At 51.2% G+C, this 21,265-nt stretch overlaps 2 protein-coding genes across 5 annotated transcripts in view; both read left to right on the forward strand.

Annotated features, from left to right (window-relative positions):
- The window catches only part of DPP3 (dipeptidyl peptidase 3), a 31,884-nt gene extending 29,162 nt beyond the window's left edge, over positions 1–2,722 (forward strand). For both annotated transcript variants that reach the window (NM_001024513.2, XM_005227044.5), the window contains 1 exon segment: positions 2,188–2,722. In NM_001024513.2, coding sequence (NP_001019684.2) covers positions 2,188–2,339 — 152 coding nt within the window. In that variant the 3' untranslated portion in view covers positions 2,340–2,722.
- A 1,766-nt stretch (positions 2,723–4,488) lies between these two features.
- BBS1 (Bardet-Biedl syndrome 1) lies at positions 4,489–20,618 on the forward strand. Of its 3 annotated transcripts, XR_009493371.1 has the most exons (18): positions 4,489–4,564; positions 4,903–4,979; positions 5,096–5,130; positions 8,234–8,506; positions 8,621–8,667; positions 8,814–8,852; positions 8,978–9,050; positions 10,613–10,744; positions 11,452–11,558; positions 13,109–13,229; positions 13,394–13,552; positions 14,681–14,750; positions 15,322–15,480; positions 16,358–16,491; positions 17,420–17,554; positions 18,324–18,410; positions 18,629–18,802; positions 20,495–20,618. XR_009493371.1 is itself a non-coding variant. In XM_010821174.4 (17 exons), the coding sequence occupies exons 1-17, from the start codon at positions 4,518–4,520 to the stop codon at positions 18,713–18,715; spliced, it is 1,782 nt and encodes a 593-aa protein (XP_010819476.2). In that variant the 5' UTR covers positions 4,489–4,517; the 3' UTR covers positions 18,716–20,618. The 3 variants fall into 3 exon arrangements, 2 of the variants coding, with proteins under 2 accessions (XP_010819476.2, XP_005227291.2); XM_010821174.4 differs by having other exon boundaries at positions 18,629–20,618; XM_005227234.5 differs by having other exon boundaries at positions 4,906–4,979; positions 18,629–20,618.
- The last annotated feature ends 647 nt before the right edge of the window (positions 20,619–21,265 follow it).

Below are 21,265 nucleotides of genomic sequence, written 5' to 3' on the forward strand. Positions count from 1 at the left end.
GTGAGAGTTAAATGCAATAATTACCTCCTCCTAGTGAGGAGAGAGCATTTCAGAGGTTTAGCCTAAACTCTACTCTGGGGAATTCCCTGGCATCCCAGCGGTTAAGACAGCCCTTTCATTCCCGGGGCCTGTGTTCAATCCTGGGGGTGCCAGCACCCTGCTGCATTCACTCTCTTCTCATCCCTTGCCTCACGTTTCCCAACACTGGCATGTGAGGCAGTTGAGACGAGGTGGTGCCAGGCTGTGGTTAAAACATGAGCTTCAGAACTGCGCTGCATCCTTGGGCTATTCACTTAACCTTTCTGAGCTTGGGTGTCTTCATTCATAAAGCCCGTGTGGATTGTGCGCTGACTCTAGTGAACCTGAGTACTTCCTTCAAGTTCTAAGTGTATTCCAGGGATTAACCCTTTAAATACTCAATAATACCCAGTAAGGCATAGGTATTATTACAGGTAAGGAAACTGAGGCACAGAGAGTCAATTACTCAAGGCTTACAGCTTTTTACTGGAGGAACCAAGAGTCAGATCAAGAGCATTTGCTCCACTACGCTAGTCATGGGAAGCTGTGAGGGTTAAATGAAATAATTACCTCCTCCTGGTGAGGAAAAAGCATGTAAAATGTTTATTCCAAATTCTAGGGAATTCCCTGGTGGCCCAGTGGTTGGGACTTAGCGCTTCCACTGCCGAGGCTTGGTTTCAATCCCCCATGCAGGCTGCATGGTGCAGCCAAAAAAATAAGAATAATTAAAATAAAAAACACTTTAGTTAAAAAACAATATAAACTCCACTCTGTGCTCCAGAGGTGTCATGGTTTGCCAGCCCTCTCCCCTGGCTCACCACCCTGCAGGCACACCCTCTGAGCTATCACCCAGCTTCCTCTTCTTCATGGCGGCTGTCACTCTGCCGTTTTCCTGTCTGCTTCTCTCCATGGCAACAGGAACAGCATGTCCCCAGCACCTAGCGCAGGGCCGGGAGCCACTCAGTGCCTGTCAGTGAGTGAGTGAGTGGATTATACCAGGCTCCCAGCAAGTGCTCATTACATGGACAAGATCATCATTGCTTTGACTGTCCAGCTCTGGGCAGGCACTGGGGATGGACTCCTCACCTCAAGTTGTTCTCAGCCCATTAGAAATAAGACAGAGAGAGAAATGGTCTTACAAGGGAAGTGTTCATGGGTGCCCAAAAGACACAAACAGTGGTCTGAACACTTAGAGAAGGGAAGATCATATCTACCTTTGAGAGAATTGGGGAAAGGTGGGTCTGGGGAGGAAGTAGGGGGTAAACTTTGAGGCCCAAAGAACAGGTTGAATTTTCAAAGGTGGTGGTGATGGTGGTGGTGATTGTATTAATAGCTCACTTTTGAGGACTTCCATGGGCCAGAGTCTGGGTAAAAACTCTCCACGGATCAACTCCCAACAACTCAAATGAGGAAGTTTCCCCTATTTCAGCTGGAAACTGAGACACAGAGGGGCTGTATATTTGAAGTCACACAGGGAGTGGCTGGCAGGATCAGGATTTGAACTCGGGCCATCCGAGCTCAGAGCCTGTGCCCTTAGCTGCATACATCCCATAAGGCCACAGAGTACAATGAGGCACTGTGAGCAGGTAGAGAAGTGGAGGGATGTTAGAAGGAAGTGCTTCCCATGAGTATTCAGGGACACCACATAGGTTAGATGGGTGCCCTTGGAACAGCCCCAGTTGACAGATGAGGAAGTAGGTTCAGAGATCGCGATGCTTATGATAGCTGGCACTTGGTGAGTGTGCCTTCCACCCATTATATTATATTTAATCATCGCAGCTTCTTGAGAGATGTACTGTGCTTGCCCCCACTTTCCAGATGAGGAAACTAGGGCTTAGGTTAAGAAACTTGACCAGGGCCCCACAGTAGATGGAGATGAAGCAGTTCCTCCTGGAAGCCAAGGACTGTGTCTGTTTCACCTAACATGGCACTGTTGTAAATCTCTATTAAGTGAATGAATGAATGCAGCAATTCATTGAATACTCCCCCTTTAATGTTTCCTATCTCATAGGATTATGGAGTCAGTTAGATAATGAAATATTGAGCACAATTTTTGGCACATGGTAAAAACTCAGGAAGACAACTAGCTGCTTCTATGATTACGACTATGATTCTGTTTCCCTATTAAAACCTTTTCCTGCTGCTGTTTTTTCCCCATCTCCTCCCCAGGCTCAGAAGTACAACTTCTTGAGTATGAGGCCTCGGCTGCAGGCCTCATCCGATCCTTCTCTGAGCGCTTCCTAGAGGATGGGCCCGAGTTGGAGAAGATCCTCACCCAGCTGGCCACAGCTGATGCCCAGTGCTGGAAGGGGCCCCAGTGAAGCCCCATCTGGCCAGGCTTAAGGCACCTGTGAGGCCCTTCCCCGACTCGATCAAACCAAGGCTGTAAGTGGCCCCCTTTTTGTGGGCCCAGGAGAGGGGCAGGAGCCTGGACCTTGGTGCTACCTCAGCCAGGGGTGGTGACACTAAGCCCTTCCATTTGTCAGCACTTTCCAGCTTATCAGTGGTTCCCTTGTGTTATCTCATTTGATCTACACTGCCTTCTGCGGGGTGGGCAAGGCTCCTTGTCCGGATTCCCAGATGAGGAAATACAAGTTGTGAGAAAGTGACCTGTCTAAATCCTGCAGGATTCAAAACCTCTCCCAATCCAGTGCTCTTCATGTATTACTTTTATAACCAGAAAAATAAATATTGGAAACCACCACCATCTTCGCAATTTGTGTGGTTCTTTCTGGCCTTGGCCTCACGTCTCATTTGCTCCCAGCAGGGTGGTGGGATCAAGTCCTAGGGAGGGGGAAGGAGGGTCATTTTTAGGCTCCCATCTGCAACAGGATTTTGCCATCACCTCTAAATCTGGATATGCAGAGAGTCACATGGGTGAACATAATATGATTTTTGCCATCCTCCCTCATGGCTTTTCTTCTGTTTTAAAGAAGAACCTAAAAACTGGAACTAAGATCATGACTGTAGCCATGAAATTAAAAGATGTTTGCTCCTTGAAAGAAAAGATATGACAAACCTTAGATAGCATATTAAAAAGCAGAGACATCACTTTGCCAACAAAAGTCTGTATAGTCAAAGCTATGGTTTTTCTGGAGAAGGCAATGGCACCCCACTCCAGTACTCTTGCCTGGAAAATCCCATGGATGGAGGAGCCTGGAAGGCTGAAGTCCATGGGGTCTCGGAGAGTCGGACACGGTTGAGCAACTTCACTTTCACTTTTCACTTTCACGCATTGGAGAAGGAAATGGCAACCCACTCCAGTGTTCTTGCCTGGAGAATCCCAGGGACGGGGGAGCCTGTTGGGCTGCTGTCTATGGGGTTGCACAGAGTCGGACATGACTGAAGTGACTTCACTTATGGTTTTTCCAGTAGTCATGTATGGATGTGAGAGTTGGACCATAAAGAAGGCTAAGAGCTGAAAAACCAATGCTTTCTGATAGTGGTGTTGGAGAAGACTCTTGAGAATTCCTTGGACAGCAAGGAGATCAAACCAGTCATTCCGTAAGGAAATCAATCCCGAATATTCATTGAAAGGACTGGTGCTGAAGCTGAAGCTCCATTACTTTGGCCACCTGATGTGAAATGCCAACTCATTAGAAAAGACTCTGATGCTGGGAAAGATTGAAAGCAGGAGGAAGAGGGGGCAACAGAGGATGAGATAGTTGGATGGCATCACTGATTCAATGGACATGAGTTTGAGCAAACTCCAGCAGATAGTGAAGGACAGGGAAGCCTGGCTTACTGTAGTCTGTGGGGTCGCAAAGAGTTGGACAGAACTGAGTGACTGAACAGCAACAACAAAAAAAATTGGAACACCTCAATCCTAGAATTTAATCTTTTTTCCTTTTAATTTATTTTTGGCTGCTGGAGTACAGGCTCTAGGACTGGGGCTTCAATACTTGCCACAGAGGGGCAGAGTCAGAAGTTGTGGCCGACACAGTTGCTCTGTGGCATGTGGGATCTTCCCAGACCAGATCTTTTTCTAAATGGAACAGGTGTTTCCTTCATTGGCAGACAGATGGCTTCTTTACCACTGAGCCACCAGGGAAGCCCAGGAGTTAATCCCTTAAACTTTGGGTTTTGTTTCTCTATCCTAGACCTCGAGAGTAAGCAGGGAAGAAAGGACGCGGCCCCTTTTCCACCCAGGTAACCGTGAGGATGAGCGGACGAGTTAGTTTTGCTGTTGATAAACCGGAGAAGGGCACCTCTCCAGGCCTCAAAGCTCAAGGGGCCCGTGGCTGAGCCAGAGGTGCAGGGCCTAGAAGCTCCTGATGGGAAGAATCAGAGATAAATTATATAAGTCGGAACGAGGGATTGCATCTCAGCTGGTGGAAACCCCGGCAAGGACCAGCGCAACTTGCTCAGGAGCCTCTCTGTCCCGGGCCGGAAAGTTGAGCGCCCGGAACCTTGATACGCGAGCTTCCCCCCAACCCGGAAGCTTTTGGGCACTGCGCGGCGGCTGGCCACAGCCGGTTGCCAGGGTGACGCCTGGAAAGATGGCTGCTACGTCTTCGTCGGATTCAGACGGCGGCAAAGGCGAGAGGTGAAGGCTGCGATCCTTGAGACCCCTTTTCCTACATATGTAAAGAAGGTGCCCCGGTCCCTGGGATCTGGGCTCCTGCGAGTCTCAGCAGCGCTGGCAGTCCTTTAAAGATCACATAGGGAAACTGAGACCCAGGGAGTGAATGGGTGTGTGTGGGTGACTCGAGAGCTGCGATGGGGGAGCCGGAACTTGGACCCAGACTCTATACCCCTAGTTCAGAGCTCCCTACATACCTCATTCCCAGAAACAAGTTCCCGCAAAATGTTCTTCCTTCCCTTGGAATTCATCATCTGCCCCGCCCTCGCCCCTGTCCCCCAACTCTGTCCCTCTTCTCCCAGCAGTGAGGCCAATTCGAAATGGCTGGACTCGCTCAGCGATTCCATGGCGAACATCCACACCTTTTCCGCCTGCCTGGGTGAGTCTCTGGGACCAGGAACCCTGGTTCTGGGGAGACCGGGGTGTCAGATGGTCCTAGAGTTAAGCTTCTAGGATGCTGAGACCCTGGTTTATGGCCCTTTTTATGTTTTCCAGCGCTGGCCGATTTTCACGGGGACGGGGAGTACAAGGTAAGCCTGTCACCCCAGAAGTGAGGTTTCCTGATAGTTCCAAAGAAGCTCAACGTAATCTGGAATTCATGTGCACTTTGAAAAAGCACGTTTAGTGTTACACTTTATTTTTAACGTGGAAGTGGAGAGAACCTGTTGATTTCATATGACAGACTGCAGAAAGTACAGCTAAACAAAATGCTGCTGGAGATTATACTAAGACAAAGCCTTTTCATTTTGTTGACGTTAATTCTTGGCTGGAAGGGTGCATCCCATGGTTGGGGGCGGGGCGTTAGAATCTGGAGGGAATTTAGACAGGGAGGAGACTGAGAGTTTTATGTTTATCAAAAGGGTATGCATTTTAAGGTTAGCCGTGAGCTGATCGTCTTGAAGCTGGATGATGGCTATTTGGGGGTTTGTTATATGAGTCTCTAGTTTTGTATATGACTGAAATTTTTCATAATAAAAAGGTTAAAATTAAGATAAAAATATAAAGATAAGTAAAGAAATAAAAAATTTTAAAGGCACAGATTTTTTTAAAGGTTGAGAAATTATTGATCTAAAAGAAAGGAAGTTAACATATATTGAGTAATCATTTCTGGACTAGACCCTCTTTGAGGCATTTTCACATACATAGATACTGTTTATCTCCATTTTGTTAGTGGGAAAATAGATTCCAAAAGGCTGAGTTTACCGAGTTTGTAAAAGGTGGCAGACCTGGGCCTGTCAAATTCCCCATCACATGTTCCATTACAGCTCAGCCCTCACCAAGGGCAATGAACCTACAATGGATATGTTATGATGGCAGCTAGAAAGGAGTCATATCCTGCTTGGACAGTGCAGTAAGATTCGTGGCTTTGGCCCCCAAATCTCTGTCCATAGAGCATTCAACAATTAGCAAGCATACAGTGAACCCCTTGGTTAAGGGAATGGCAGTCCACTCCAGTATTCTTGCCTGGAGAATCCCATGGACAGAGAAGCCTGACGGGGTACAGTCCATGGGGTTGCAAAGAGTCGGACACAACTGAGCTACTAACACACACAGTGAACCTCTCCTGTGTGTAAGTTGTTGTGCAGACACTAAACTGAGAAATGAATCAGTCCACAGTCAGAAGGAAATACGGATACTGTCCTTGATTCATCCACAGTGTTGACTGAACACCTGGTGTATCCTTGGTGCTGGGTTGACGGCAGTGACGGGTAGAGAAATCACAGACCGCATGTGCTTAGTTGTTCAGTTGTGTCCTACTCTTTGCAGCCCCATGGGCTGCAGCCTGCCAGGCTCCTCTGCCCTAAACTGGAGGCAGGAGGAGGCAGTGCTACGTGAACTGTGCTGAAGGATGAATGAAGTGTGTCAAGAAGGCACGGAAGAGGGGAGGGCATCAGGCAGAGGGAACTGCACAGACAGAGGCAGAGACGCTTGCAAACTCACAGCGTATTTGTAGAGAGGAAATTGCTTTCGAACTGTGGTGTTGGAGAAGACTCTTGAGAGTCCCTTGGACTGCGAGGAGATCCAACCAGTCCACCCTAAGGAGATCAGTCCTGGGTGTTCATTAGAAGGACTGATGTTGAAACTGAGACTACAGTACTTTGGCCACCTCATGCGAAGAGCTGACTCATTGGAAAAGACTCTGATGCTGGGAAAGATTGAGGGCAGGAAGAGAAGGGGACGGCAGAGGATGAGATGGTTAGATGGCATCACCAACTCAATGGACATGGGTTTGGGTGTACTCCAGGAGTTGGTGATGGACAGGGAGGCCTGGCATGCTGCGGTTCATGGGGTCGCAAAGAGTCGGACACGACTGAGCGACTGAACTGAACTCAAATTGAACATTAGAAAGTTGAGGCCAATATAAAATAGTAGTTAAAACCACTGGCTTTGTTTTTTTTAATTTTTGGCTGTACCCTGCAGCATGTGGGACCCTAGTTCCCCAACCAGGAATCAAACTCATGCCCCTTGCATTGGAAGGCAGAGTCTTAAACACTGGACTTCCAGGGAAGTCCCAAGACCACTGGCTTTGGATTCAGACAGACCTAGGTTCAAGACCTAACTGTACCACCTACTAGCTGTGTGACTTTGACCTAACATCTCTAAGCCTTATAGTTTCCTCATTTGTGAATTGGGGCTAATAATTTTATCTACCTCACAGGTTGTTGACAGATTAAATAAAAGAGTACATGAAGTTACTGGTGTGGCTTCTGGCACACTGAGCATGCTCAGAATCCAGGCATTCTGTGGCAGCCTGCATTCTGGCTGGAGCATAGCATGGATGGGGAAGTGATAGAAAACCTGTTGGGATCCAGATCAGAGGGGCCTTGCAGGCTTCACTCAGGAGAATGGGCTTGCATGGCAGCTGCAGCAGCTTGGCGGGTAGATATACAAGAGCTCGGTTCTCCTTTGTGGGTTGCACGTCCCACTCTGTGCACTTGGTTCTGCTCCTTTGCCGTTTGAAAGCCAGGCCTCAGAGCCCACATGTGAGTTTCAGGCCCCCCAGTGACCTCAGTCATTGTCCCAGTGTGTAGAACAGTGTCTGGCATGGAGCAAGCCCTGAAGAAACACTTACTGAACAAATACTGAAAGTATCAGCTGCCCCCTGTTCCTCACTAGGCTCTGTGGTTCGCTGTCTCCTTTGACTTGCACTACAAGTGTCCTGCAGTGTGCACGGGTGCGTGTTAAGTTGCTGTAGTTGTGTCCAACTCTGTGCGACCCCATGGACTAGCCTGTCAGGGTCCTCTGTCCATGGAATTCTCCAGGCATGAATACTGGAGTGGGTTGCCATGCCCTCCTCCAGGGGATCTTCCTGACCCAGCAGGGATTGAGCCTGAGTCTTTTTGGTCTCCTGCATTAGCGGGCAGGTTTATTTATTTATTTTTTAACCACTAGCACGACTTGGGAAGCCCTGTCATGTGGTAGGTATTCCCATTTTGCAGGTGGGAAAACTGGCTCAGGAAGTCATTTTTCCCAAGGTCACACAGCTTGCAAAGCCTTTGCCCTCCTCCCACCCACCTGTGGTACACTCTGAGTATATATGGATGTGCACCAACAAAAAGCTAAGCCCAAGAAGAGGGGCAGTAGGGGTGTCTTTAGCCGCTAAGCCTGGAATCAGCCAGCCTCTCTCTGCAGCTGGCCATGGGAGACCTTGGCCCAGATGGGCGGCAGCCCCGCCTGAAGGTGCTTAAAGGACACACACTGGTGAGCCAGAAACCGCTACCCGACCTGCCAGCCGCTGCTGTCACCTTCCTCATGGCGTCACACGAGCCCCGGACTCCAGCACTGGCAATCGCATCAGGCCCTTGTGTGTATGTGTATAAGAATCTCAAGCCCTACTTCAAGTTCAGCCTGCCCTCGCTGCCTACAAACCCCCTGGAACAAGACCTTTGGAATCAGGCCAAAGAGGTAAGTGGCATGGGGGATGAGAGCAAGAAGGCAGAGGTGGCTGCTGCAGGTGGGCCTCATTCCCTGCCTGGCTCTGGAGCTCACAGGCTCTACCTTCTTCCCATGGTGGCACAGGACCAGATTGACCCCTTGACCCTGAAGGAGATGCTGGAGGGCATCAGGTGAGAGCCCACTGTCCCCTTTATGTGCCTCCCTCACCCCCCAGTTCCTACTCCTTCATCCCAGAGCCCACTGTCTGACACCCCCCTCCCCCAACACTGGGCCTGTTTCTCAACTCAACCTGCTGGGATGGTCCCTCTCCTTACAGGGAGAAGGCAGAGGTGCCTTTGTCTGTACAGTCACTCAGGTAAGGGCCCTCTGGACGGCCAGGGCTCCAGAAGCTCCCTGGGAGGGCAGGGGGAGAGGCTGTGGAGTGGCCTTGGAGGGCAGGCAGGCCCCGGGCGCACAGATGCCCCTACTCTGTGTGTCCAGGTTTCTGCCGCTGGAGCTGAGTGAAATGGAGGCGTTTGTGAACCAGCACAAATCCAAGTCCATCAGGCGGCAGGTACTGCCCCCTCTCATTTCCCTGTAAAAAATACAGTTTTATAAACAGACCATATAAAGCCAAACCTGACGAGTTTTACTTTGCAGTTTTCCTTCCAGCCTGTGCTGCCTATGTAGTCTGCAGGGCTTCTCCATTTCAGTTAGCAGTGACAGCTTTGAGTTGATAGATACAGTTATGTAACTTACATAACTTTTATCATCTTGGTAGTAAAGGTAAAATATTTTCATTAGGGAAAATTTTGAAAATAGAAATACAAAGGAGAAATACAAGTGACTATACTCTTACTACTCAGAGTACTCTTACCATTTTGATACATTTCTTCCATAAGTAGGCCTTTATATCCTGCTTCCCTTGAGCACATAACATTGTATCTTGAGCATTAGTCTTGAAGAACTCCATTTTTAGTGGCCCCTTGATCATTTCATTGATGATTCATTATTCATTCATAATTTAACTATTCGGTACAGATCATTGGTCAGAAGTGTTTCCTTTTTATTCACTTCATATTTTTCTTAGTTAGGATTTTAATGACTTTATTGATAGACCTACTCATTGATGAGCTCCAGTGGTTCCTGACCTTGGGGGCTGAGCCTTGTCCAGGGATGGGCTTTCAGAGCTGTCCCTGCATTTCAGAGCCACATAGGAACCACCCACTTGCTATAGAGGACATTTGAGCTGAACACGTTGACCAACGCATGCCTCCATGTTTGGCTAGCTGTAGATCATTCCCTGAGAAACATTGTTCTCTCCTGCTGATCAGCAGCTCAGATCCACAATTGTCACTATCTCTGAGTACTTTTAAAATGAGGAAGTGAGTTAAGTATTGCTTAAAAGATGCAGTGTGGGGGAGGCCATCTTCCCAGGTATGCATCGTGGCTACCTGGTTGGGAGCCACTAGCATCCACATTTCTGTAACTTTTCTCCTTCCACTAGGCTTTGAGGATTCTTCTTTTTTTTTATCTTAAAGGTAGTCATTCAGTGAACAGCTTTATCCAGAGAAACATCTTAGTCCTGCTAAATTATTTCCATGGGAGAAATTCCTAAAAAGGGGATCATCTCCTCTCTTGTTTTCTCTCCAATCACAATTAGAAGAACATATGCCCACTGTAGAAACTTCAGAAAAGCCCAATGAAGAAATTAAACCCTGCCTGTGATGTCATTGTCCAGAGATAACCAGTGTTTGTATTTAAAGGTTTAGCTTTCCACGGTTCTTTTTATTCATATGTTTTTTAAACTGTGATAATACTAATGTAACTTTTAATCTGTATTTTCTCTTAATACATTAGAAACATTCTCTCTGTCATTGAATCTTTTTTTAAAATCTGATTTTGGTAAATGACTGTGTGGTTTTTGATCATACAGTTTATAATTGACTTAGAGAATCCTGTTTTGTTAGGAAATTAGGTTTGCTGCAATCAACACTTTTGTAGATAAATCTTCTGTCACAGCTCTAAGACTCTTCTTCCTCCTTTGCCCTCTTTCTTTCTGGGGCGTCCTGGGAGGAGCTGGGGTGGGAGATGGTGTGAGGGGATCTCCTGGGTGACCCTGGAGTCCTTCTGCAGACAGTCATCACCACCATGACCACCTTAAAGAAGAACCTGGCTGACGAGGACGCTGTGTCCTGCCTGGTGCTGGGCACTGAGAACAAGGAGCTCCTGGTGCTAGACCCGGAGGCCTTCACCATCCTGGCCAAGGTCAGTGTGGGGGTTCTGGCCCTGTGCACACCCAAGGCCCAGGCTCCATTCCCTCCCCTCCCCCAAATCTCTTGCCCCAGTTAGTTAGTTCTTGGTGATACCTGTTCATTGTAGACAGTTGTAAAATGTAGACGGGCATAAAGAAGACAGACAACCCCAAATCCTACGACTCACGCATGTCTTCTGTGAAAGTTTTGGCACAAGTCCTTGTAGACATTTTCATATTTAGACACAGGTATATAACTTTCAATATTTTTTCTTTTTTTTACAAAAACAGCCCATGCTGTAGGATCCTGAAACCTGCTATTTTCAAGCAGCAGTAGCTCATCAGTATCTTTCCATGTCCATATTAAACCACGTCAGCCTTTGCAGAGGCCGCTTAACATCGATTATATAAATATTCTGCAATTTCTTTACCCTGTTGCCAATTGTATGTTTAAGTTATTTTCAGTTTCTTGCTATCATTAACCACCACCACAGCAGGCTTCCTTGCCAAACATCTTTGTGTGCTTATCTAAATACCTCCTTACATGCATTCCTAAAGTAGACTTAAAGGTTTGCTACCTGTTCCCCTCCAGAGAAACTGTTTGTTTTAAACTGTGCCCAGGAGGGTGTGAGTGAGGAGAGGGGCACTTAGAGGAGTGGTGTCAGGTCAGGGAGGGGGGCCGGGGCTCCAGAGAAACCGGGGTGTTTGAGTCTCTCTGCAGATGAGCCTCCCCAGCGTCCCTGCCTTCCTGGAGGCTTCTGGCCAGTTTGATGTGGAGTTCCGTCTTGCCGCTGCCTGCCGCAACGGGAGCATCTATATACTGAGAAGGTAGCCACATCCGAGCTCTCTAGGGTCAGAAGGAACATCTCAGAAACCTAGTGGTTTCGAGGGCTGGCAAGATGAGCAGGGCTTTGGAGTGAGAATGTGGGACTGGAAAGAGCCCAGAACTTCATAGGAGGCAGAGCCCTTGAGCGTAAGGGATGTCTGGAGGCTTGTCCCGTGGGGCCTGGCAAAGTGAGAGACTAGGCGGGGTGGCTGTGACACTAGCAGTGCAGTCAGATATTAGATAAAAATGGTCTTTCCTATTTGTTCTCTTGCTTTTATAGTTACGGGAAATTTCCTTATGCATTAGTTTGATGTTTCTTAACAGTCATTCTTTTAATTCAAGAAATGTTTTTGAGTACCTGCTATGAATTAAGCATTGCATGAGGTATTGGGGATATATTGATGAACAAAATACGTAGTCCCTACCCTTGTGGGAAGACATGTTAAGACCAAGATTATATTACAAATTGGATACGTGCTATGGAGGAAAAGTACTGGCTCAGTGAGGGATAAAAGGGGGTCAGGGTGATCAGCAAATGCCTGTCTGAAGAGATTACTTGAAGGTTAAGAAGGATCCAGTTCAAAAAAGTGGAGCAAGAGTTACAGGCAGAGAGCACGTAAGCGAACTCGGTGGGAAAGGCATTGGCATGTGCCACTTGAGCTTGGTGGCAAGAGATGACATAGCGATCAGGTCGACTCACGCAGGACCTAGTAGGACATGGTGAAGATTCTGGGTTTCATCTGCAGGGGAATGGAAAACCATTATGGGGTTTGACTCAGGAGATGCGATGAATGACATGATCCACGTCCATTTCGGAGGGTAGATTGGGATTAGGCCCAGAGACCAATGGAAACCTCTTCAGATGAGTCTTCAGATGGGCGATGTCTCTGGCTTAGACTTAAGAAAGGTGGGCCAGAGTCTTTCTGGATAAGAGAAATAAGATTCAGATGCCAGGAAACTGAAAACTCTGCATTCACACAGAGCAAACTCCTCCTGCTTTTCTGATAAATTACTAAACTATTATATTAAATGGAATCTCAGTCCATTACTTCGTCTCACCTGAGGTACACTCGCTGTAAACTGGTTAATGCCAAGTTATCACACAGATCACCATAGTGAAGTTGGGAGGAAGACCAGGAGGGAAAATACACATTCTGTTATCCAAGGTCATGCAGCTACTAAGTCCTAGAGGTGGAACTCGTTCCTGGGTCCTCTGCTTGTGGGCCAAGGCTGCTCCCAGGATCATCTGTGGGGCCTGGAAAGAGGAGGGTCAGCCAGGGCAGGAGAGAAGGTTTCTGGGCTGAGAGTGAGTGAGTGAGTGAGCGTTAGTCACTCAGTTACTCTGCGATCCCATGGACTGTAGCCCTCCAGGCTCCTCTGTCCATGGGGATTCTCCAGGCAAGAGTACTGGAGTGGGTTGCAATGCCCTCCTCCTGGGGATCTTCCCAACCCAGGGATAGAACCTGAGTTTCCTGCATTGCAAGCAGGTTTTTTTACCGTATGAGCCACCAGGGAAGCCCTGGGGCTGGGAGTGTGTGTCTTCATTCCACAGAGACTCCAAGCGTCCCAAGTACTGCATCGAGCTGGGCGCCCAGCCTGTGGGGCTTGTCGGTGTACACAAAGTCCTGGTGGTGGGCAGCAACCAAGACAGCCTGCACGGCTTCACCTACAAGGTGTGATCGCACGGCAAGCACCCCCAAAGCCTTCCACCTGCGTCTCCTCAGTCCCCCTCAGCAGGCGAGCCCTTCTGGCATTCCCTTCCCAGCAACTCCAGCCACCCCTTCTTTCCCCTTCTCAGCGCTGAGCCCCCAGCAGACACTTAGCTGTTCCCTCCCAGGGTAAGAGGCTGTGGACAGTGCAGATGCCTGCAGCCATCCTGGCCATGAACCTCCTGGAGCAGCACTCCCGGGGCCTGCAGGCCGTCATGGCTGCGCTGGCCAACGAAGAGGTCCGCATTTACCATGACAAGGTCCTACTCAACGTCATCCGCACGCCGGTGAGCTGCTGACTCCTCCCTGCCCCGCTCCCACCTTTGGGGCTCACTCACTGCCTCTCTGATCCCACTCCCCTGCCACCCTTAACTTTTGATGTATTTTGAAAACGTTTATGCACAACTCACTATATTGAAAGGATAAAACAATGACCGAATCCTTATTGTCGAGGGACTTGTAGTCTAAGGTGCGAGCCAGCCAGAAACACAGCTGATTCAAATACAAGACAGACTAAAGCAGACCAAAGCCCAGAAAAGGCACAGAGACAGACTATAGTGACTGGGGACGGGGGATGGCGGGGTGGGGTGGTGAGAGATACATAGGGATGGAACTCAGGAGCCATTTCACAGAGCAAATGACAATTCAGCTGGTCCTTGAAGCAGTTTGCTTTGAGAAATGGAGTGGATAAATGAAGGTGCAATATTCCAGACTGGAAATAACATGAACAGCGGCTGAGAGGCATGAGTGTTCTTGATAAAGGAATCCAGGTAGTTTGATGAATTTGGACCAGAGTTTTTCAAACAGAGTTTTGAGTCATCAGATCGATTTAATGAACCAGTATCAGAACCAGAAAAAAGTTCAGAGTGTATCACATGTGAAACTTTTGTGTATGTGTAAAGTGTCATATGTTGCAATATAAAATTTGAAAGCAGCTGGTTTGGACCACAGGCTCTCGGGAGCGCAGGCGGTGTGGTGTACAGGTTGGGGAAAGGACAAAGAGAAAAGGCAGGTTGGAGTCAAATATGGAAGGCCTTGAATGTAAACGAGGAGGGCAAAAACCATTGGAGGTTTTTCAGCCAAGAATAGACATGGTCATATTTGTATTTTGAAAGGCAACGGAAGCAGCTGTTTGAAGGACAGACTGGGGAGAAAGATGGCTGGGAGATGTGTTAGAAAGCTGAACTCAGAGGCCAGTGATGTTCAGTCTGGAACTATGGCCATGACTGAGCAGGGGGCAGGGTGGGGGATTAGAAATACAGGAAATATTTCAGAGGCAGCATAGCCCCCGGCCTCACCTCACATTTCACCTCGTACATCATATGTGGGGTCTCCCACCTTTGTCCCCCCTCCTCCCAGTCCTGTTCTCTTCACTGAGATCTTTTCCCAACTGAACTCTGGTGTTTCCACCATAGGAGGCAGTGACCAGCCTTTGCTTTGGCCGCTATGGGCGGGAGGATAATACCCTTATCATGACTACACTAGGTAAGGGGGTCAGGCCTGGTGAGGGTTTTAGAGGTGGGAGTCTGCGGGACAGGCCAGACCCTGGGAAGGAAGAGGTGCACGTGAACACGGGCGGGCCTGGGTTTGGGAAGCAAGGCCTGCCTACAGACACCATCCCGTCTGGGGCTGGGCCTTCACTGGGGACAGCTCATTAGCAGTTTGATGTCACTACCTGGGGCCAGGCCCTGGCTGTGTCTCCAGTTCACCCCAGTATCTGCCACAATGCCAGGAACATCAAAATAGTCAGTAAATAACTGCTAGGAACTCTCCTGGCGGTCCAGTGGTTAGAACTCCATGCTTCCACTGCGGGCGACCCAGGTTTGATCCCTGGTCAGGGAACTAAGATCCCGCAAGCCAAGTGGCTTTCCCAAGCAACTAAATAACTGCTAAATGAATGAATGCATTACTGGCAGGACACACTTCATTCCTTTCAGAGACCCACAGTCTCAACGAGAAGACAGAAGAGGATCAACACGAGGCAGACTGGGGAGAAAGAACGGGACTGTCGGGTGGGCCTGGGGAGGACACATATGCCGTCTGCCCTCTTGCCTAGGTGGTGGCCTGATCATCAAGATCCTCAAGCGCACAGCGGTGTTTGCCGAGGGGGGCGGTGAGGCCGGCCCCCCACCAAGCCAGGCCATAAAACTCAACGTGCCCCGGAAGACCCGGCTGTACGTGGACCAGACACTGCGAGAGCGGGAAGCCGGTACCGGTGAGGCTCAGGCCGAGTCCCTCCCCTCCTCCTCCTCAATTGGTCCAAAGTGGCAGCAACTGGCTGAATGCCACCCGGGTGCCCTGAGCAGCAGGAGGAGACCTGGGCGAACCAGGCAGGTCTCATGCCTATAGCGTCCCAGAGACAGCCTAGGAGGTACACCCTGCCAACAAAGAACTAGAGCTCAAGGTAGAGGGTGCTGCGGCTGCCCTTCGAGTTCAGAGGAGGGAGCAGCCGCTTCTAGGTGCAGAAATTCTCGTAAGAGCAGTAGAATTTGATCAAGGTTCTTCCTTTTCCTGTTTGATCTTTCATGCTCTTTTGTTCGTTCAGTACCTATGATTATGCCAGGCCTTGTGCCAGGTGCCTTGGATTAGGCCAGTCCCTACCTAAAGAGCTCAGTAGACCTTGCTAACTTCACATAGCATGACAGGTGCGGAAGTCTCTGCGGAGTGCTTTTGAGGCGCACAAGAGAATGTGTTTGCCTGGGAGCCTAGCAAAGGCTTTAGAGAGAGATGACATTGGATTTGACTCTAAAAGATGATTACAAGTCCACCAGCCAGACAGGGACAGGGAAGGGCGATTTTGGCAGAGGCCTGGGTAAAGGCACAGGGCCCTGCCTGGGTTCAACCAGGAGCCAACAAAGGAGGCCAAGACTGCGCGGGCGGCCGGGTGGTGGGAGAAGCCGGGCAGAGGGGCAGGGAGCGGTCCGCAGCATCCAGAGGCTGGCTGTGGGACCTCGGCCTCCTGTTGCACGCTCCCAGCCTCTGCTCACCGTGCCTTCCTCTCACCCTCTCCCCACGGCAGCCCGAGCGGGAGCCTCCTCCCCGCGCTGCCCCCCTCCCGCCTCACCGTCAGCCCCTTGTGTCCCTCCCCTCAGCCATGCACCGGACCTTCCAGGCGGACCTCTACCTGCTGCGCCTCCGGGCGGCCCGTGCCTACGTGCAGGCCCTTGAGTCCAGCCTGAGCCCCGTGTCTCTGACGGCCCGGGAGCCGCTCAAGCTGCACGCTGTGGTGAGCTTTCGGGTTGGGGGTGGTGGGCCACCTCAGGGCCAGAGGGGCAGAAGTCAGGGGTGGGCGGGAACCCCTCAGGCCAGAGCCGGTTCCAAGGCAACTAGGCCCCATGCCCCTTGTCACCTGCCCACAGACTCAGGGACCAAGACCTCCTCTGTGGGCACTCTCGCCTTCTCTCACCTGTGCCGCCTCTTCCACTCAGCTGGCCGCAGAGCAGGCACACTCTCCAGCCCCCTCATTCCACGTGGGACCTCAGACAAGCCCCCAGATGTGGGACCTGGCCCCCAGGTGGTCACATTGGGACGTTTCTTCCCAGGAGCCTGGAGGGACTCTTCAGGAGTCTGTTCACTTCAGTAACTGCCGGCAGCCCGAGGAGGTCGGACTGCCTGGTGCAGGGATGGGGCGCCCTGGGACTTCCACAGGCACGAGGAGAACGAGGAGCCCTTAGACACGCTGACCTCAAGGTCCTCAGGCCTCCAGCCAGCTCTGAGTGGCTCCCTGAGGTGTGCGGTCTGATCCAGTTGGGGTTCTAGTCTCTCTTTGTCTGAAGACAGTGGAGAGCTCCAGAGAGGAAGAGGCTACAGAGCACAGGGGGGAAGAGGGAGAAAGTGAAATCACCGCAGCCCCCAGAGGACGTGCGGTCGAGGCGGGCAGGGCCGCAGGGCGGCACAGGCAGGGGCCAGGCCTGTTTGCCCAGGCCAGCTCTGCCTCCCGCTCGCCTTCTCCTCCTGAGGCTGCCACTCAACTCTGTACCCACGGAGCCAAGCTTCTGAGCTCTGGGCCTTCTGATGGACAATGCTTTAAAGCAGTTGGAGGAGGGTGACTTGATGCGGATGAGGAAGCAGGCAGGCAGGTCCAGGGTCGACCTTCTCAGGACCCAAGCCCACAAGGTCCTAAGTGCTTTCTCCCCTCCCCACCCTCTCCACAGGTCCAGGGCCTGGGCCCCACCTTCAAGCTCACCCTTCACCTGCAGAACACATCAACAGCCCGCCCCATCCTGGGGCTAGTGGTCTGCTTCCTGTACAACGAGGTGCTCTATGCTCTTCCCCGGGCCTTCTTCAAGGTACTGGCGTGACAAAGGATGGGGTGGGGCCTGATCAGATGCCCACAGGTCAGAGGTGAGGGGGCTGGCAAGTGGCTGCAGCTACAGGGCAGACTAGGGCGCAGCAGGGGCCCTGAGGAGAGCCCCCAAGTTTGCCTGCCCCAGCTGCTTTTCTCCCCGCCTGCACGGGTCTGAGGGCAGCACTCGGAAGGTGCTGGGACAACAGTGAGAATCCAGGCCCCACCTGTGCCTCTCTCAGAAGCCTGTTGGTGCTGGGGGTCCCAGAGCCGCCCTGCTGCCCAGCCCTCCCACAACAAGAATGGGGACCCCAAGGAGAACCTTCCAGAGTGAGGCGCCTGGTGTTTCCCAGGTCCGCATTTGAGCCTTAGTTGGAAGGACCAGAAACCGAGAAGGACTTCGGTATGTGGAAGAAATAGCCCTAGACTTGGTTGGAGGTCAAGAGGTTTAGGGACTTGCCTGGCAGTCCAGTGATTGAGACTCCACACTTCCCCTGCAGGGTTTGATCCCTGGCCAGGGAACTAAAATCCAGCATGCTGTGCCTCACAGCTAAAAAGAAAAAAAGTTTACCTTTAATTATGGACACGCATGCAGCCTTGGGGCGTTCACTCCCCCGCTGAGCCGTGTGCCCCTCGAACGGGCCTGTCACCCCTGCCCGCCCTGCCAGGCAGTGACGTTCAGCTGGGACAGCAGGGTGACAGAGCTTTGAAATCTACCCAACACTGGCTGGGCGTGAGGGCTGACTTCCTCACCTCTTTGTCCCCAAACTTAGGTCCCATTGCTGGTGCCAGGGCTCAACTACCCCCTGGAGACCTTTGTGAAGAGTCTTAGTGACAAGGGCATCTCAGACATCATCAAGGTAGGTTGCCAGTTGGTACTAGTGCAGGGGAGAGTGTGAGTGAGTGTGGACAAGGCCCCAGGTGGCTGCCAAGAAGGGCTGGGTATCTGCACAGCAGAGGCTCCCCTCTCCTTGGACCGAGCCCTGCACTGGGGCTGGTACAGACCAGGCTGTGCTGGCCTCGGGGAGTAGGGGGGGAGGCAGAATGCCCCCTACTGCCATGGCCACCTTCTCCGTAGGTGCTGGTGCTTCGAGAAGGCCAGAGCACACCCCTGCTGAGTGCCCACATCAACATGCCCATGAGTGAGGGGCTGGCAGCTGACTGACCCCACGCTGGGGTTAAAGCCCCAGTGGAACCAGAACCAGGAGGATCCAGCCGCCTCCACTGCGCTGGGCAGAGTCCATAGTCCCAGGTTCGCTCCTGTGTGGCACCATGCTGGGCCGCCACCTCCCTCTCCTCTCCTAGCGCCCCTCCCTCACTACCCCGACCACCGGGTGACCCGCGGCACAGGTCAGTGAGCTCCTTCCTCCTCAGGAAAACCCAGGCGCTGGCCCTGTGGGCTCCTGCCACTCTAGTCTTGTCCCCACTTTCCTCCAGAAAGAACCCCCAGGTCCCAAGGAAGAGTTCTGCAGCAGTTACGCTGAGATGAGGGCATAGGCCCCGCCTTCTCCTCTGCCACTGTCCTTGGGCATGTCTCTTTGCTGCTGCTGCAGAGTTGGCAGGGGCCTGGCCCCAGACAGTCAGAGGCTTTTCTCGGTGACACTGAGCCCCCTGTTGCTCCCTGAGGTGCCAGAGGCTTGGCTGCTGCCAGCTCAGCTTGCAGGCAAAGCACATGCTCTGATCTCCCTCTCTTTCTATTCAGGGGCCCCGGGAATAGCTGCCTTCCCACAGAGGGCCTTTCTGAAGTGTTGGGCTCAGCCAAGGTCTCAGGCCTGTGATGCTCCATGAAGATTGTCAAGGAAGAGGCTGGCACAGGAGGGCAGAGAGTGCCTGGGCAGGGAGCTAGGGGCCCGAGGAGAGGAAGGCTCAGCTTGACAGAGCAGAGATGGGGTCAGGGCACACAGGAGGGGCATCTCTGGGGTCCTGGGGATGGGACTTGGGAGGCAGAAGCCTAGAACTGCCAAACAAAATGCTCCTCTTTGCCCTGGAGCCCAGATCAGTCAGGTGAGTGGCAAGTTCACTGGGCAGTGGCCATTATGTGTGAGATTTGCTGGAAAACCATAGCCCTTAGGTGTTGAATCAGGGATTGAATGAAAGTGCATGTTAAGATCTTAGGGGTCAGAGACGCACAGTCTGGGCCCTTGGTGCCTCCTGGAGTCCCCTAGCTAGTCTGCCTGGCTGACCTGCCAGCTGTCTTTCGGGTCAGTGCTACCCACGGCCGCCCTGAGCCATTTGTAAGCCAGGAGTCCTGTTCGCTGAGGAAGGGCCTTTGCCTTCTGACCAGGTACAGCCTAGCACGTGGCAGACAGCTCAGGCTTGTGGGAAGTAACCAAGTTTCTGGTGTTTCCATTTCCCCAAGTGTAAAAGGAGGCGGTTTGACTAGATTCTGCTCTAATATCCTAGCGTTTGGCAGCCCCTGTAAAGAAACCAGGAGTCAGCTCCAGAAAGGGGATACTTGGCAGGAATAAGCACAGAACTTTTGCTCTTGAGACCAAGGGCCCCACGTTGATGGATTCTGCTGGACAACAGCCTCTGTGCTGGAAATGGTGAGGGACAGCCCATAGCCACGCTCTCCGCAGGGAATGCATTTGGGGCGAGGTTAAGAGAATTAAGGGGTCTGGACCAAAGCAAGAGCCCATCCCCCTCCTGTCTGCATGGTCCAGCCACTCGCAAACATAGACCAGTTAGGTCGGGGTGGCCTGGGGTTCCTCAATCAAGCTGACTGAGGCTCAGGGGAATGAGGAGGAAGTTCAGTATGGAAATGGAAAGACAGGTAGAGGGATCGTCACTGTCAGTCAGATTTCAACCAAACCTGAAGGGTTTTCCAAGAGAGCTCATCGGAGATGGAAGGCCCTGCCCCAGAAGGTATCAAGCCCCTTGTCACTGGAGCTGTGTCACTGTGGTGAGGCCAGATGACCTTACAGTCCCTTTCACCCCTGTGAAGTGATGAACTGTGTGAACTCGGAACGAAGAAGTCTCAACCGGGGTCTCCTCATAGTTATCCAGGATGATGCAAGTGGAGAAACGATCCCGAGGCCCAACCGCTAATATGAATTTACATGATGTGATACTGTGTCGTTGTTCAGTCACTCAGTTGTGTCCGACTCTGCAACCCCATGGACTGCAACACGTCAGGCTTCCCTGTCCTTCACCATCTCCCAGAGCTTGCTCAAACTCAGGTCCATTGAGTCGTGATGCCATCCAACCATCTCGTCCTCTGTCATCCCCTTCTCCTCCTGCCTTCAGTCTTTCCTGGCATCAGGGTCTTTTCCAATGAGTCAGTTCTTCACACCAGGTGGTCAAGGTATTGGAGCTTCAGCTTCAGCATCAGTCCTTCCAGTGAATAGTCACGACTGATTTCCTTTAGGATTGACTGGTTTGATCTCTTTGCTGTCCAAGGGACTCTCAAGAGTCTTCTCCAGCACCACAGTTCAAAAGCATCAATTCTTTGCCGCTCAGCCTTCTTTATGGTCCAGCTCTCACATCCATACATGACTACTGGAAAAACCATAGCTTTGACTAGACGGACCTATTACTTAAAAACACATGAACCACGTGATGTGGACAGTGTAAATAAAGCAGTAGGAAGAGTGCATGATCCCCGTGCCCTCGCTAGAGCTCTGAGAAACGACATTAAGGATGAGGAGAGTGGTGCCTTTTTTTAATGTCAAAAAACATGTACCTACTTAGTACTCTATTTGTACTGAGTCGCTCA

Source organism: Bos taurus, chromosome 29 (assembly GCF_002263795.3).
Source record: "Bos taurus isolate L1 Dominette 01449 registration number 42190680 breed Hereford chromosome 29, ARS-UCD2.0, whole genome shotgun sequence".
NCBI classification, from domain to species: Eukaryota; Metazoa; Chordata; class Mammalia; order Artiodactyla; family Bovidae; genus Bos; species Bos taurus.

What these genes read in the sequence shown, in the direction of transcription:
- BBS1 (XM_010821174.4), top strand. Translation starts at nt 4,518, where the DNA reads ATGGCTGCTACGTCTTCGTCGGATTCAGACGGCGGCAAAGGCGAGAG. An exon ending in TTTGGAATCAGGCCAAAGAG is followed by an intron (nt 8,507 to 8,620) that starts GTAAGTGGCATG and finishes ATGGTGGCACAG; the next exon opens with GACCAGATTGACCCCTTGAC. An exon ending in CCAAGTCCATCAGGCGGCAG is followed by an intron (nt 9,051 to 10,612) that starts GTACTGCCCCCT and finishes GTCCTTCTGCAG; the next exon opens with ACAGTCATCACCACCATGAC.